At 48.8% G+C, this 13,689-nt stretch overlaps 7 protein-coding genes across 8 annotated transcripts; 5 read left to right on the top strand and 2 right to left on the bottom strand.

The window, feature by feature from the left end:
• Nucleotides 1-344: 344 nt before the first annotated feature.
• FOXG_09146 (uncharacterized protein) lies at nucleotides 345-2,826 on the top strand (the record flags this gene model as incomplete). Its single annotated transcript, XM_018388182.1, has 4 exons — nucleotides 345-648; nucleotides 699-754; nucleotides 801-1,557; nucleotides 1,632-2,826. Coding segments are annotated over 4 exons (2,246 nt in total), but the record flags the coding sequence as incomplete, so codon positions are not given.
• A 130-nt stretch (nucleotides 2,827-2,956) lies between these two features.
• On the top strand, nucleotides 2,957-3,988 carry FOXG_20000 (MERGED: hypothetical protein). Its single transcript, XM_018400263.1, has 2 exons — nucleotides 2,957-3,266; nucleotides 3,324-3,988. Exons 1-2 carry the CDS (start codon nucleotides 2,991-2,993, stop codon nucleotides 3,594-3,596), a joined length of 549 nt encoding a protein of 182 aa, XP_018246203.1. The 5' UTR covers nucleotides 2,957-2,990; the 3' UTR covers nucleotides 3,597-3,988.
• Nucleotides 3,989-4,584: 596 nt separating this feature from the next.
• Nucleotides 4,585-6,770, top strand: FOXG_09143 (uncharacterized protein). Its single transcript, XM_018388181.1, has 5 exons — nucleotides 4,585-4,808; nucleotides 4,858-5,087; nucleotides 5,140-5,391; nucleotides 5,449-6,234; nucleotides 6,286-6,770. Exons 1-5 carry the CDS (start codon nucleotides 4,727-4,729, stop codon nucleotides 6,532-6,534), a joined length of 1,599 nt encoding a protein of 532 aa, XP_018246202.1. The 5' UTR covers nucleotides 4,585-4,726; the 3' UTR covers nucleotides 6,535-6,770.
• Nucleotides 6,771-6,800: 30 nt separating this feature from the next.
• On the top strand, nucleotides 6,801-7,870 carry FOXG_09142 (uncharacterized protein). The gene is made up of 3 exons (XM_018388180.1): nucleotides 6,801-7,461; nucleotides 7,516-7,674; nucleotides 7,724-7,870. Exons 1-3 carry the CDS (start codon nucleotides 7,302-7,304, stop codon nucleotides 7,735-7,737), a joined length of 333 nt encoding a protein of 110 aa, XP_018246201.1. The 5' UTR covers nucleotides 6,801-7,301; the 3' UTR covers nucleotides 7,738-7,870.
• A 91-nt stretch (nucleotides 7,871-7,961) lies between these two features.
• On the bottom strand, nucleotides 7,962-10,967 carry FOXG_09141 (uncharacterized protein). Its single transcript, XM_018388179.1, has 5 exons — nucleotides 10,788-10,967; nucleotides 10,679-10,733; nucleotides 10,228-10,622; nucleotides 9,446-10,179; nucleotides 7,962-9,396 (listed from the first exon to the last, which is right to left on the bottom strand). The coding sequence occupies exons 1-5, from the start codon at nucleotides 10,876-10,878 to the stop codon at nucleotides 8,128-8,130; spliced, it is 2,544 nt and encodes an 847-aa protein (XP_018246200.1). The 5' UTR covers nucleotides 10,879-10,967; the 3' UTR covers nucleotides 7,962-8,127.
• A 155-nt stretch (nucleotides 10,968-11,122) lies between these two features.
• FOXG_09140 (uncharacterized protein) lies at nucleotides 11,123-12,987 on the top strand. Of its 2 annotated transcripts, XM_018388178.1 has the most exons (4): nucleotides 11,123-11,257; nucleotides 11,306-11,439; nucleotides 11,493-12,485; nucleotides 12,544-12,987. In XM_018388178.1, the coding sequence occupies exons 1-3, from the start codon at nucleotides 11,254-11,256 to the stop codon at nucleotides 12,225-12,227; spliced, it is 873 nt and encodes a 290-aa protein (XP_018246199.1). In that variant the 5' UTR covers nucleotides 11,123-11,253; the 3' UTR covers nucleotides 12,228-12,485; nucleotides 12,544-12,987. The 2 variants fall into 2 exon arrangements, with proteins under 2 accessions (XP_018246199.1, XP_018246198.1); XM_018388177.1 differs by having other exon boundaries at nucleotides 11,123-11,439.
• Nucleotides 12,243-13,637, bottom strand: FOXG_09139 (uncharacterized protein). Its single transcript, XM_018388176.1, has 3 exons — nucleotides 13,195-13,637; nucleotides 12,530-13,143; nucleotides 12,243-12,475 (listed from the first exon to the last, which is right to left on the bottom strand). Exons 1-3 carry the CDS (start codon nucleotides 13,469-13,471, stop codon nucleotides 12,464-12,466), a joined length of 903 nt encoding a protein of 300 aa, XP_018246197.1. The 5' UTR covers nucleotides 13,472-13,637; the 3' UTR covers nucleotides 12,243-12,463.
• Nucleotides 13,638-13,689: the final 52 nt, after the last annotated feature.

The following is a 13,689-nucleotide window of genomic DNA, read 5'->3' as shown; positions in this document are numbered from 1 at the left end:
CACCCAAGAAATCGGCTTTTATTGCATCTGACATCAAACTCAGCCCTACAGCTAGCTAATCGACCTAATCTGACAGCGCCACGTGTTTCATATGCAGCCCATTCAGCTACCCCTCTACTCAAGATCACGGCGATTGATCAGAGGTGAGTACGGGCTAGGTTTCTGCCAAAGTCACCAAATAATATGCTGTTTTGTGTTTACAACAAATAAGTATTGGGCAGTTTCCATGGCTGATCCATTATCTATCGGGGCCAGCGTCCTGGCCTTCATCGGCCTCGTCGACCGCATCATTCGCACATGCAAGCACTATATCGAGGCTGTTGAAGATGCACCAAAAGACATCCAGATGATATTGGGCGAGGCTACGTCGCTAAGAGCCATCATCGACAGTATTGGCGAATCAAGTGCGACGAGCCTCGTGCCAAATCTTCATGAAAAAAATGGACCTATCAAGTCTTGCCACAGCTGTCTTGCTTCACTCGAGGCTCTTCTCCCACCAACCATGGACCAATATCAGACAGACAAGCGGCATAAGATAGCGTTAGCTGACCTCGCATGGCCTCTGAAGCAATCGAAAGTCAGAAAGCTGCTGGCCGAGATATCACACCATAAGGCTACTTTACTGTTAGCCATGTCTGGTGACATGAGGTTAGTCTGCAAGGACCGTTAGGAAGTCGAGGCTAACGGAGTTTGTCCAGCCGGGAACTGAAAGAAATCAGGATGGGGATCGAAAGGCTACAAGGCACCATGTCAGGTCGGTGATCTCGATTGATGCCTGGAATAAACTGACATACTCAAAGAGTCCGAAATTCGGGAGATCATCCGATGGCTTGAGCGAACAAACCCATCATCTCTTCACAACATAGCATTCAACAAACATGAGCCTTTGACGACTGCATGGGTCACCAATTCTTCCCAGTGGAAGGCTTGGTTGTCACTGACCTCTGAAACTAGACTCATTTGGATACATGGGCTCCCTGGTTCAGGAAAAACAGTTCTGGCATCATATGTCATCGAAGAACTGGAAATGCTATGCAAGCCAGCCAATGGTAGTGTTTGCAGCTACTACTACTGCCATTACTCTCACAATCAGGACGAAACGGTGCCATTCCTGAGCTGGATCATTGGCCATGTATGTCGACAAATTAGCTGGATACCATCTGAGTTAAAACGACTTCACGACCATGGCTGCGAACCTACCACCACAGAATTGGAAGAAATATTAGAAATTGTGGTGAACAAACTTGACGTCTTGTATATCATCATCGATGCGCTTGACGAGAGTACTCCACGAGAAGATCTTTTGTTGCTGATTCAGACAATAACAGTCGATAAGCGTTTTGAAAAGATCAGGATATTAGCGACAAGCCGGCAATACTTCGACATAGAACAATCATTGACTCAGATATCAACAAGCATATCAATGTCGAACCCAATGGTCGATGCTGATATTCGAAGATTTGTGCACTCCAGACTCAGATCTAGTAATCGACTGAAGAGATGGCACGTGCGATTCAACGAAATTGAGGAAGTTCTGGCTTCCATGGCCCAAGGAATGTGAGAACTCCCTTTCACTAGGAGACGATTAAAGAATTACCTTTCTTCTAACTGTGCTAACTTAAAGTTACAAGGTTTCGATGGGCTGACTGTCAAATTCAAGCTATAGAGCGACTTCGCGACCAGTCGAAACTCCAGCAACTCCTTTCCAACCTACCTAAAGATTTGAGTGTAACTTACGTCAGAATCTTCGAAGCAATCCCTGAAGAAGATAGACCGCTAGTTCGTTGTATTCTCACTTGGATCATTGGCCATTCGCAGGCTGCTTGGGTTTATCACGTTGGTGTGAATGCGAATTTGCTTCTGTCAGCAGTCACATATGAGCATTTCGGTTCAGAAACCAGAGGTCAAAAGTCCGTTATTGACCTTGAATATTTAAAGGAGATATGCAGCTGTCTCATAACAGTTCGATATGTTCCTGGAGATATCTTCGATAGCTGGTTAGAAGAATCTCCTGGATTACAGGCCACAGAGGCAACTGACGGCGAGGATCTCTACGTGTCTCTTGCTCACTACACAGTCCTGGAGTTTTTGGTATCACCACACGTCTTTCAACCTAACTTTGATTTTTTCGCTATGTCACCCGAGCTGATTCGCTTGAGATTCGCAAAGAGTGTTCTGAAACAAGCCCTAGCGGCTGATCCAATGGGGACAAGTACTGATTGGATTCACGACCGCGAAGCATATTGTCTCACACTTGGCTGCGCCTTGTATCTATATGATATCCTGGCAGAAACCGATCTTCAAGACCTTTTCATGCGATACATCAATCCTTCCTCCCCACACTATTCGCGTTTCGAAGCCATCCAGTCCAGGATTGTCCAGGGCGACGAAGGCTCTAGATGTTACTTCCTACGACACATCCCAGCTCGAATTCATTGCTCGACGACAGAAGACACATGTTCTGGAACAGCTGCGACGCTGATGAATATTCTTTTGCTTTGGAGTGGCAGTATGCACAAGGAGCTTATGCCGATGATCAGGAGGCTGCTCGCTGGGAGACAGATACAAGAGCTTCTTGATACAAAAGTGACAGTTACATTTATCGAAGAATCTGAAGAGGAGTTGGAAGAAGCCGGGAATGGTTTATGTGAGAATACCTTGGATGGAGCGGTCTGGGAGATAGTGCAGTCGCGGCAGATCTTTCTTGACGATGAAGAGCTTTCTCACTCTTTCCATATGCTTGGGCGTCAGTTGGGATAAAGACGAGATTACACTAATATCTATGATAGAGCTCCGTATGAACGTTACTATCGTATCGGTATTTCAGTCATTAGACAGTATTTGCAGACTGTCTGTTCCGTTGATAGATGTATTCCGTCCACGTGACATGTCACATGTTCTAGAGGAATTTGCTCCGCGCCATGATAAGAGCAATTTTTCGACTTCTGACTCGGAGCAAAATCGCTGAGCGACAAAGTATCTCTATAAAAATGAATTTCTTCAACCCATTTTCCCGGCAAGGAGCTCAATGGACGTTTGTGGGCCGTACATCGTCATTTCCTGATGTAGACGATGATGCAGGCAACTTGGCAAAACACCGCTTGTGTAACGCAAAATCAATACCAGGCTGCAAAGCCTTTCACATACCGCAGGAGGATGTATCCTCGTCAAAAGAAGTTCATGTTGGCGATGATTCCTCATGGGAATCACTTGCTGATCAGGTGCTTGTGTTTCAATACAAAGGCAAATTTCATGCAATCGACCATGTGAGCAAATGTCCACAAGAAAAGTGTTTGCAGGGGCTAATCAGGGTGTCTGCCTAGTCATGCCCGCATAGCCAATACCCTCTTTCAAAAGGGACACCGTTCGACATTGAAGACTTTGGCGTTGTACTTAGTGCTGGAGTGCTGTGTCCAAATCACGGCTGGTCCTTTGATTTGTTCACAGGCATGTCAGATCGAGGCAGTTACAGACTCAAGACCTGGGAGGTCGAAATCAGGGATATAAAAGAAACGGAATCCACCGATATAAACGAGAGAGAGAAATTATCGACCGATAAAGAGGTTTGGGTGAGGAGGAAGCAAAGGATAGGTTGAAACAATAGCATGGGGTTTTTCACGGCAAACGCCTATGAAGGGAGATTGGCCAACAGCTATTGGCGAACTCAATACCTGGCAGCCCGCTACTCTGGCCATGAATCACTACAGAATTTAGAAAGCCTGGGACAACACCCAGTTAAAACGCCAGATGCACAGGGCGTTGCACTATCTACCTTGACCTCAAGATACGAAGGATATACAATACCAATACTCCTTTCCTCATATCACCATGTCTAAGGCGCTTCATTCCCCAGCCGGCAGCTTAACGCTAGCGATCCCGTCGACCAGACCTTCTGTGGCTGCACAAAAGATGAGTTGGCAAGGCCGGTTCAAAATATACAGGAACATGCAGCAGGCAGGTGTTGCGACACCAAACACGGGGAGTCTCGCATAGCAATCATCATCTGGCGTACCCTTGGCAGAAATGTGACATTGGGCTCGTAAATATCAATACTCTAGGGGCTGTCTGCAAAGTCATCGCTGACGTTCGACCCCCGTCTCTCAGATGAGTATCGGCTGCGTCACGTATCTTTGGTTACCTCGCCCGTCTTTTCTACATATTTGTACGTGATGAGAGAAGTATCTACGCTGGCATTCAGCAACTGTGGCAAATCAAGGAACCCTTTTCCTGATGCGCCATAACAGCCAGAGACACAGACCAGACCACAAGAACCCTGGTTGTCGAGTCATATACACAAGTCATATCGTCCAACCTTACTTTAGTATTCGATTCAAGGTTTATTCAAGGGTTTAAAGCTGGTCAATTACTGGCATGTGAGTCCAAATACGCGATTCCCTCTCATTGATATTGATTTGTAACTATCCCACGTCCCGAGAGGACCACCGGGAAAGTGGAGGACAACCCGACCCCATCGCCAACTGACACTCCCAGAACAAGTCAAGTCTGTAACGCCACCAAAGTATCTGATCTATCTGGTTGGTTCGTGCGGCAAATACCCCAGTGATCTAGATTGCATCTCGGTTACAAACTTTACAGCCCATGGGGTAATCCGGGGTAACGTGGAGGAGAGAGTGTGAGGAGAGAGGGGGGCATCGAGGAGTACTTAATTGACCATGGCCTACGATACAAAATTGCAAAAACATCACCCCTAGCTGCAACACTCAAGATGGTCTCTTTCAAGGAAGCCTTTGCGTTGTCTTCGCATGAAGTCGAGGCTGCAACGCCTCCTGGCACAGTCCAGATTCATCGTGAGATTTTCTCCCGACGCGTGAAAAAAGCGAGACTAACGGTGAAAAGGGGAGCAGGAAGACGCGAGCCATGCGGTTATTAGCATACATGCTACGGATGATCCTCGAGATCCTCTCAATTTTCCGAGGTGGCATAAAATCGCTGCACTGAGCGTCGCGTCGCTTTATGCTTTTACCGCGAATTACACGAGTGGTATTATCGCACCTGCGTTTCAGCTATGGCCTATGATCTTTCCGAAGGATCCGAGGTCTCTCTCTCAGCTCTCTATCTTGATTGCTGTAAGTTTTTACCACTCCAGTACCGCTTGGAGCGTATGCTGATGGAATGCAGATCCATATCCTCTTCCTCGGTGCGGCCAACATCTGGTGGGTTCCCATGTCCAACTGGATGGGACGACGGCCAGTTCTCATTCTCGCTACGACGCTCCTCACATTCAGCACGCTTTGGTGTGCACTTGCGACTTCATATGACTCTCTTCTCGCGGCTCGTGCTTTCCAAGGCATTGGAGGTGCTGCAGCAGATACAGTTGCTCCTGCGCTTATTGGAGATATGTTTCCTATTCACCAACGTGGACGAGCCATGGTATTCAACCCTTCTAACACCAAGACCGACCGCCGATTGCTGACATACCGTGACTAGGCCGTCTACACCATCATGCTTGTCGTCGGACCCCTCGCAGGTGGTATCTCCGGAGGTTACATCGTGTTCGAGCAAGGCTGGAAGATGATCTTCTGGGTCTGTCTCGCTCTATCAGCCGCTTGCCTCGTCGGCGTCATCTTCTTCGTCCCCGAGACCCTGTATACGCGAAGTGCACCAGTCGAAGGCGTCACAAACCCCGAGGCTGAGAAGAATGCTCAGTTTGGCAATAATGAACACGTCGAGGATAAGCAGTCTGTCAGCGTGGGTGAACAGCAAACTTCTTACTCCCCTTTCACCTATGTTCAGTCTTTGGGCTTCATCAAGCCTCGAGGAAGTCTTCTGAGGCAATTCATCCAGCCGTGGAAGACTCTTGCTTTTCCTGGTACTTGGGTGGTGATGCTTCACTACGCTGGCCTCGTCGGCGGTATCGTCACAATTTCTACAATCGGACCCCAACTCATGGCGAGCCCACCTTATCTCTGGAAGGCTAACGCTGGTCTTATCAACATTGGTGCTGTCATCGGCGGTGTCATTGGATATATCTACACTTTCATGCTTGCTGATGGCAGACTTGTCAAGAAGGCCAGCAAGACACGAAATGGTGTCGCTGAATCTGAGGACCGATTGCCGACTCTCTTCTTCCCTCTCTTCATCGCTACTGGAGGTTTGTTGGTGTTTGGATTCTGTGCCAAGAACCCTGGTGGTCATGCCTGGGTTGGACTTCAAGTCGGATATGGAATGCTCACTTTTGGTCTGATGCAAGTTCCATCTGTTGGATTCAACTACGTAAGTCTCCAAACCATCATCAACCTCGTCATTTATACTAATCCTTCGTAGTTGATCGACTCTTATCACTCGTTGGCAGCCGATTGCTTCACCATGGTCACCATTCTCCGTTCCATCATCGCCTTTGCATGGACCTTCTTCGTGGCTGACTGGGTTCACCAGAAGGGAGCAGCTGAGCCATTTGGTATTTTCGGACTGCTGATGGGTCTTTTCTCGTTGTTGACTGTTCCTCTCTGGATGTTTGGAAAGCGTATGAGGATTGCTACAGCAGAACAGGTTCTTCGATGGCAGGGTTACTAGGTTATGTTGCCAGATGGTTTGCCTTTAGTCGTCATGATGGAATGAGTGAGTACTCTGTGGTTATCTTATCACAAATTGACCGAAATAATATCTCCATCCAGACCCACCCGAGCTCTCGTGTCTATTTGCCATCTCGTAATATTGTCAACTTAAAAGTGGTCTCATATTTATTGTCATACACAAGTACCTACCCGGTCCACGGTAATCGGAGCCCCTCAAGCCAAGACTTTCTTGATGCCAAGGGTTTATCGATAATTGGATTGCGTCCCACCGCCAAGACCCTCTCTGCTCACCGCACAGCCCCCCTAACAACTCCTCCCTACAGCAGAGTAAGCTCACCACCACCACCAGCAAAAGTCCTATAACGTTGTGAAACATGTTTCATCACTGGGAGATTCCTTTAGAAAGAGGCCTCCTTAGTCAAAAGTATCTGTTATCCAATACTCGTCGTGCCGAGCCGTGTATGCGCCTTAGTGGGGTCTCGTCAACCGCGCGCTTTTGGATGGAGATGGATATTCAGGGGTCCTTGTAAGAAGTGGACTCTTACTCTGCATTGCATGTGCATTGCAGTCGTGGCAGCTTCAAAATCGTTTTCTCGCGGTTCACTCGGTCTTGGAGGGTCTTGGCTTTTGTGCGGAGGTGCATGCGCGAGGCCTCTCGTGAATCACTGTCAATGATATATATAGTCCTCAACTCTTTGACTTGACTTCTGCATCCACAACTTCAAATCACACTTCTTTGCTTCATTCACATTCAAATCAACCAAAATGGTCAACTTCCACGAGAGCTCTTCTGACATCGAGCTTGAGGACGGTCACATCCTCGTCGCTCAGTGCAACGATGCTGATGGTGAACCTCAAGAGTCTCGTCTTGATCTCGACTACTACATCGGCAACAACGACGGTGCTTTCTACTGGGGTGGCGAGGGTAAGTCAACGAGCATTCAAAGTATATGTTTGACCTACTAACAATGACTTCAAGGCTTCTCTGGCTCTGCTTCCGACATCACCTTCGAACTTGAGGGCGATGACAACGTTCCTGTCCTCCGCGCTCTCCTCAACCCCGTTGACGGAGATCCTGTTGAGGCTAACGTCAACCTCGCTGAGTGCATTGGCAACGACAACGGCACTCTTGTCTACGGTGAGTCTTAATAATGTTCAGGTTTTAGATATCTGCTAACAGTGATTAGTCCCTCCCCAGTAAGCGAACTCATGGACTTTGAGGGTAGGATTCAGGCGGAAACACAATCAAACAAATAAAGTAAATTACCAACCATTTGTTCCCTATATTCTGGTGAATACAGAGCTGAGATGTGAATGTCAACAAAGTCCAAGCCCGTTACGTGTAGCGTGACTGTGTAACAAAGTATTGCTCGGAGTGCCGCCCAGCCGTACTATTGGACCCCATTTCAGTCAAACAAGTAATGTCTCACAAGTTTCTACCAACAAATTCAATCTGAAGGTCTACTACCTTGCACTCCAGCACTTCAAAGACATCATGTCAAGTAAGAGGAGAAAGGCAGCATCTGCGTAGCATTATCCGTCCTGGCCTTCAGACACGATATTAATACATATTAACCATCAGACCCGGGTATCAAGCATCCAACTTCCTCTTTGCCGAGTTCTCCAACTCCGCCATAAGCTGCACCAACTTCTCTGTAAGATGCGGCACCGGCATCCCCGCAAAATTACTCCTCACAATCCCCATAACCGCCTCCATGACCTTATCAGGCTGAGAAAGCGGCACACTAATCACAACCTCCCCCTCCCCCTGAATCTCCGTTCTCCACCGTATACAAGGCTGACCTTGCCCAAAACCTTTGAATCTTTGCAACGCTATACTATCTGCTTCCTCTAAGTAAACATTCTGACCAAGTGCTCGGGAAAGGCTGGACTGGTCGGATAATAGACCATACACCCAGAATGCGAGACTCGCGTGGTACAGGATTATGGCCATCGGGCCGCGCATTGAACCGCGGGGTGAGTGTTTGGCGATGTGCATTATTTGAGCAGCGTGGAAGATTGTATGGCGGGCTGCTTCGCTTTTTACCCAGTCGCGGACGGTGGGATAGACTGCGCGTGCTCGTTCGGGACCTTCCATGCCTGCAAATATCTGGATGTCTTCGAAAGGCATCTGGAGATGGAGAAGGGCGAGTTCCAGGCGCATTTGGATCTCGGGGTCTGCCGAAGAGTCGACGGATAGACTGAGTTTCAGGTGTCCAAGCAGCTTGAGTAGTTCGTCTTTCCGCATCTCTGTGACTAGAGTATTCCAGCGTCGGGGTCGTGAACGTTGGAGGGATGAGAGCTGGAGATATTCCCAGCACATAGTCCATGTACAAGAGAGGACCGCCAGAATCGCGACATATGAGTCAACAGAGTCAGTATGGTTGTTGAGAATATCAGGGTCATCGATGACATCTGCAACAAAAAGCGGTTCACTTTGTTGGCGCGAAGCCTTGAGCGAGTTCCACTGTTCCGGCGACGCAGCAGTCCACAAGTCCGCGTGTTCTGGGAAAGGCAGAAGGACCTCGGCATACGACACTGAAGGGCTAACCAGCAGCGCGGTGGAAGTGTTGGCATCATGAGATAGCATCCTGAAAGCAAGCCTCTTGAAGGACTCATCCTCTACCCATTGAAGCCAGTCTTCCCGAGAGACTAGACCTGGAGATTGCATGGTCTTGCTCTGGGAGTACACTGATCGCTTGAACTTTCCATCGCGGCGCATCATGGTCAGTACGGGGTTGAAGAAGCTCTCTGCGATCTCGACTTTGCGGGGAAGACCGCTCCATATACCCATCTCGAGGGTGATGACGAAGGCTTGGGTGAGCTGAAGATCACGGACGAGAGTGTTATCTTGTTCCCACTAGCCATAGGTCAGTCTGCAGCTTGCATTGAGGTTTAAACGGACTTACATGTTTTGCGACAGCTATCCTCAAGCACTCTTGTATAGCATAGCCAAGCTTTGACAAGGCAGGATCAGAAGTCAAGACGGCTCCACACGCCGCCATGGCAGCGACTAGCTCCGGTCTCTTCTGGTTGGGGTTAAAAGAGGCGGCGTGGATGAATGATGTGGCATGCGTGACAGGAGAAGTGAGGTAGTACTGAAGTAATGTGTCCAACAGCTCGGCAGAGGGAAAGGACGCCACGGCTTTTGATAAATGATCTGAACGACAACTATTGACGACCATCATGAGTATCCTGTCGCGAGCTGGCCCTTCTAGCTTGGCTGAAGTGACTCTTGTGTTTGAATCCAAGGCGACACCAGACTCAGGCGAAGGGTAAGCAGAGTCTGTAGCGGGAAGGGAGAGGTTATGCTCCTCAGCGCCAGCATGGTCTTTGGCGTTGGGTCGAAACTTCCAGTGAGAGTTCTGAAAGGCCTCAGTACACATCGCAGCGGGTTCACCGGGGTCGGTATGCGATGCGGCGCGTGGTGTTTGAGCCCCTCGAGGTGTAGGCTGTATGCTTCTGACTTCGAAAGGGATGCTTGTGTTGTATGAGTCGAGGAACCGGAGGTCAATGTCATCGAGTTCATTATATGTGTACATGTCGACATCGTTGGCGTTGGGATTAGCCCATCCTCCTGATAGAAGGTTGAGATCGGGGAGAGGGAAGAAGAGAGGATCAATGTTGGCGTTCATAGAGGGGTCTAGCCACCGTAAGCCTCATACTTGGATGCGGTGCCTTAGAAACTTACCAAGATTCTGGAAGAGGCTATGTGATGTTTGCGGCGTGAGCATGTCCAGTGAGGGCTGCTCCATGACAGACGACGCCGACGTTGACCCAATACTATTATGATCAGGGAACGCAGCCATGGACGATGAGCCATCATCTTGGGAGAAGATAGCCTCATCCTGCTGCTGCTCCTCAGACGGAAAGTCCGAGTCCAGCTCCATGGAGTCGTTCCACTTGCACTCAATACCTTTCTCTTGACATCGACGACAGGGTTTCTCATCACTGCAACGTAGGTGATTGGTAGAACATGCCTTGCAAGCCTTACCGACTCTACCTGGCATGTAACGCGGTTGTTCAGCTACAGAACTATCCCCAGCCTGCGAGCCATGACCAGCAACATGTCTCTTCAGAAGGTCGCTTCACACAGCACAGTTAGTAAGTGAAGGCACGGTAACACGCGGCGTTAGACTAACGGTCTTGTAAAGGCCTTTGGACAAACATGGCACTTGTAGGGTTTGGTCTGTGTATCTAGCACAAGTAAGCAACAATGAGTCAAGTCAATGATGGAAGATGCAAACATACGGGATCGCACGTGACGCGCTAGATGATCAAGACGCTTATAATTCTTCTTGCATGAACCGCACTGGAACATGCCAGGTTGAGTCGTCGACATAGTGAGAGAGTGAGACTCGTCGTGCAAGTGGAGAGCGAGATGGGCAATCGGGACGTGGAGGAGGAAGAGAGAGAGCGTGAGGAGCAGGGGGAAATCGTGTTGTTTTTTCCCTTCGGCTCGGACATGACAAAGAATCCGCGGGGGGAATCTAAGGTTTCATTTTGCGGGGGCGGCTACGTTCGGGGGAAGCGATGCTAGATCCGGGATGGTTTGGTGTTGTATTGGAAGGGTCGTGATTTGAGGGGGATACGAAAATTGGGGGGTAGGGAACTCCTCCACATCCCGATGGAGATTTAATCACCCTATACTTGTAATCTCGGCAATTAATTTATGGCAGCTTCAATAAATATATAGATAACTGACACTTGTCCCAGAATGGGTATGTTCTTTTGATCGGTTCTAGACAAAATTACTGACATCATGAAAGCCAATCTATCACCGGTTCACTTCTTCTCCCATGGCTCGACCATGATGCTGGGAGAAGACTCCGAGGCTGCCGATTACTGGAAGAAGGCTGGTGACCAAGCCTTGGCCAACAATATTAAGGGTGTTATCATGATGGTATGTCATCCACCTACTCCGACAGTAATCAATTGACTAATTGGCATTGATAGGGCGCTCATTGGGACGCTGAAGGCGATCGCATGCAAGTCGCCATGAACCCCAAACCAGGCAAATCACCCGTCGCATACGTCCACCCATCAAAATACGTCGACTACGAACTCAACCCCGATCTCGAGACCGGGGAACGATGCATCTCCCTCCTCAAAGACGCCGGCTTCAACGTTTCCGGAAATACCGATTTCGATTGGATCCACGATACATATCTCATCCTCATCCGCATGTTTCCCAACGGCTGCCCACCAACAACACTCATCTCCATGAACGCGCGCTTCGATCCTCACTACCACATGCGCGTCGGCGAGACTCTCCGCCCTCTTCGAAAAGAAAATTATCTCATAATCGGCTCTGGCGGTGCAGTACATAACCTATATCGCAATATCTGGGCGCCCATTTTATACTACTCCGATAACTTTGCGCAAGAGAAGCCACCCGAGGCTTGGGCTCTGGAGTTTAGACAGGCTGTTGAGGATGTTATCAAGAACAATAGCGGACCGAGATTGAGACGCGCGATGACGAGGTTGATGAAGCACCCTCTTTATAGAGACGCTCATGCTACGGATGATCACTTCATGTCAGCGCTGTTTGTGGCGGGTGCCATTGGTGATGAGGAGGATGAGGGTGTTTATGGTGAGCTCAAGGCTGAGACTTGGGAGTTGACGAATATGTGTAACAGTCAGTTTACTTTTGGATCATGGCCGAGGACTCTTGCGACAGCGGCAGCATGAGGAGATTTGGTTCAGGTCAGATTGTTAAAAGAACTCCTGATATACAGCGTGCAATAAATAAGAGGCTAATTGATTGAAAATTTTGTGCCAAGACGTGTACTCAAATTCCTTCAGCGACGCAATTAATTATATACATGTAGAATCGTCCTTATTAGGTTGCTATTTCTAGCACGAGCCATTATCATTCCTCTGCAGACCATATCAAACTTCAAGAGTACCATTGGAGCATAACAGACTTAGCTGGAGATCTGCATAGAGGTTAGTTACTTGTGATTACTTCGCTGTTAATTGTATCAACTCACCTCAATGATGGCAGGTCCAGCAGCGACGGTGTCATCAGAGACGACATCCTTGCAGCCAGTAAGGACAACATAAGTCTGTCCAGCAAAGCCCTCGGGAATCTCAACAGAGAAACCACCATCAACAGCCTTGGCCTCAACAAACGTAGGACCGGTAACAGCGATGAAGGCAGCATAGACACTCTGGCCCTTAGCGCCCTCGAGGGTATACCCAGGTGTCTGAAGAGTAACAGTATCACCAGTATTGATCGCACTACCCGAAGCAGCAACAGCCAAAGCAGGGAAGGCCTTGACAGGAAGAGCAGGGTTCTCCTTGGGACAACCCGTGATGAAGCCCGAGGCAAGAGAGTACACCTCGTTGTAGCTCAGAGGAGCATCGAAGGGCTGGGCAAAGGGGACTTGCTTGAGCGCACCCCGGATGTAGGATGAGTGACGGGCCTCGACGGTGAGGATGGATCCGGCCGCGGTGAGGTACGTCTTGCTCATGATGTCGGCTGCGGCGCCGAGATAAGCTGAGACGCCAACGCCCTCGAGGACGGAGGCGGTTGCGAGGAAGGACTTGACATCTGTAACGCCGAAGGAGTACGTGCACTCCTGAACGGGTGTGACACCAGCAGCTAAGTATGTTAGTACAACCAGTCACTTTGTGTATTGTGTATCAAGCGTACCCTTGAGAGCCTTGGTGATAAAGTCGACATGAGCAGTCTCATCAGAGGAGACCTTCTTGATGTTGTTGTAAAAGGTAGAGTCGTAACCAGCATCCGCAAAGTCTTGCTCAGTAAAGTTGGAAAGACCTTGACGATAGAAGTTATCTTCAAGATGCTCAAGAGTAAGAGCGTAGTTGAGAATGACTCCGTCGTTGAGTCCGGAAGCACGCTTCTCGATGACAGGAGCAGCGGAAGCTAGGCCAACGGCCAATAGAGGAAGGGCAGTAGAGAAGAACATTGTGAACAAAGAGACGGAGACTTTTCTGAAGAGAATCAAGTAAAGGTTGAGAGTGCTTCAATGGAAGTATGAGATGATTCAGTCCGTGATGATATGTGCAATTGATTATCAGGAATCAGGAGTGCATGTTAGATATACTTACACACGCCGCACTCAACATCTGTCCCTATCGCGCTAACGCCCTCATGATGTCTCGACTCCAAATTACATATTTGTCT

This window comes from Fusarium oxysporum, chromosome 9, assembly GCF_000149955.1.
Source record: "Fusarium oxysporum f. sp. lycopersici 4287 chromosome 9, whole genome shotgun sequence".
NCBI lineage: Eukaryota > Fungi > Ascomycota > Sordariomycetes > Hypocreales > Nectriaceae > Fusarium > Fusarium oxysporum.
The sequence above is the reverse complement of the archived record's forward strand: the minus strand, read 5'-3'. Positions and strand labels throughout refer to the sequence as shown.

What these genes read in the sequence shown, in the direction of transcription:
- FOXG_09142 (XM_018388180.1), top strand. Translation starts at nt 7,302, where the DNA reads ATGGTCAACTTCCACGAGAGCTCTTCTGACATCGAGCTTGAGGACGGT. An exon ending in TTTCTACTGGGGTGGCGAGG is followed by an intron (nt 7,462 to 7,515) that starts GTAAGTCAACGA and finishes AATGACTTCAAG; the next exon opens with GCTTCTCTGGCTCTGCTTCC.
- FOXG_09139 (XM_018388176.1), bottom strand. Translation starts at nt 13,471, where the DNA reads ATGTTCTTCTCTACTGCCCTTCCTCTATTGGCCGTTGGCCTAGCTTCC. An exon ending in TATCACCAAGGCTCTCAAGG is followed by an intron (nt 13,144 to 13,194) that starts GTACGCTTGATA and finishes TAACATACTTAG; the next exon opens with CTGCTGGTGTCACACCCGTT.
- FOXG_20000 (XM_018400263.1), top strand. Translation starts at nt 2,991, where the DNA reads ATGAATTTCTTCAACCCATTTTCCCGGCAAGGAGCTCAATGGACGTTT. An exon ending in AATTTCATGCAATCGACCAT is followed by an intron (nt 3,267 to 3,323) that starts GTGAGCAAATGT and finishes GTGTCTGCCTAG; the next exon opens with TCATGCCCGCATAGCCAATA.
- FOXG_09140 (XM_018388177.1), top strand. Translation starts at nt 11,299, where the DNA reads ATGAAAGCCAATCTATCACCGGTTCACTTCTTCTCCCATGGCTCGACC. An exon ending in TTAAGGGTGTTATCATGATG is followed by an intron (nt 11,440 to 11,492) that starts GTATGTCATCCA and finishes TGGCATTGATAG; the next exon opens with GGCGCTCATTGGGACGCTGA.
- FOXG_09143 (XM_018388181.1), top strand. Translation starts at nt 4,727, where the DNA reads ATGGTCTCTTTCAAGGAAGCCTTTGCGTTGTCTTCGCATGAAGTCGAG. An exon ending in TGGCACAGTCCAGATTCATC is followed by an intron (nt 4,809 to 4,857) that starts GTGAGATTTTCT and finishes AACGGTGAAAAG; the next exon opens with GGGAGCAGGAAGACGCGAGC. An exon ending in ACCAACGTGGACGAGCCATG is followed by an intron (nt 5,392 to 5,448) that starts GTATTCAACCCT and finishes TACCGTGACTAG; the next exon opens with GCCGTCTACACCATCATGCT.
- FOXG_09141 (XM_018388179.1), bottom strand. Translation starts at nt 10,878, where the DNA reads ATGTCGACGACTCAACCTGGCATGTTCCAGTGCGGTTCATGCAAGAAG. An exon ending in AGCGCGTCACGTGCGATCCC is followed by an intron (nt 10,734 to 10,787) that starts GTATGTTTGCAT and finishes TACTTGTGCTAG; the next exon opens with ATACACAGACCAAACCCTAC. An exon ending in CCAAAGGCCTTTACAAGACC is followed by an intron (nt 10,623 to 10,678) that starts GTTAGTCTAACG and finishes TGCTGTGTGAAG; the next exon opens with CGACCTTCTGAAGAGACATG.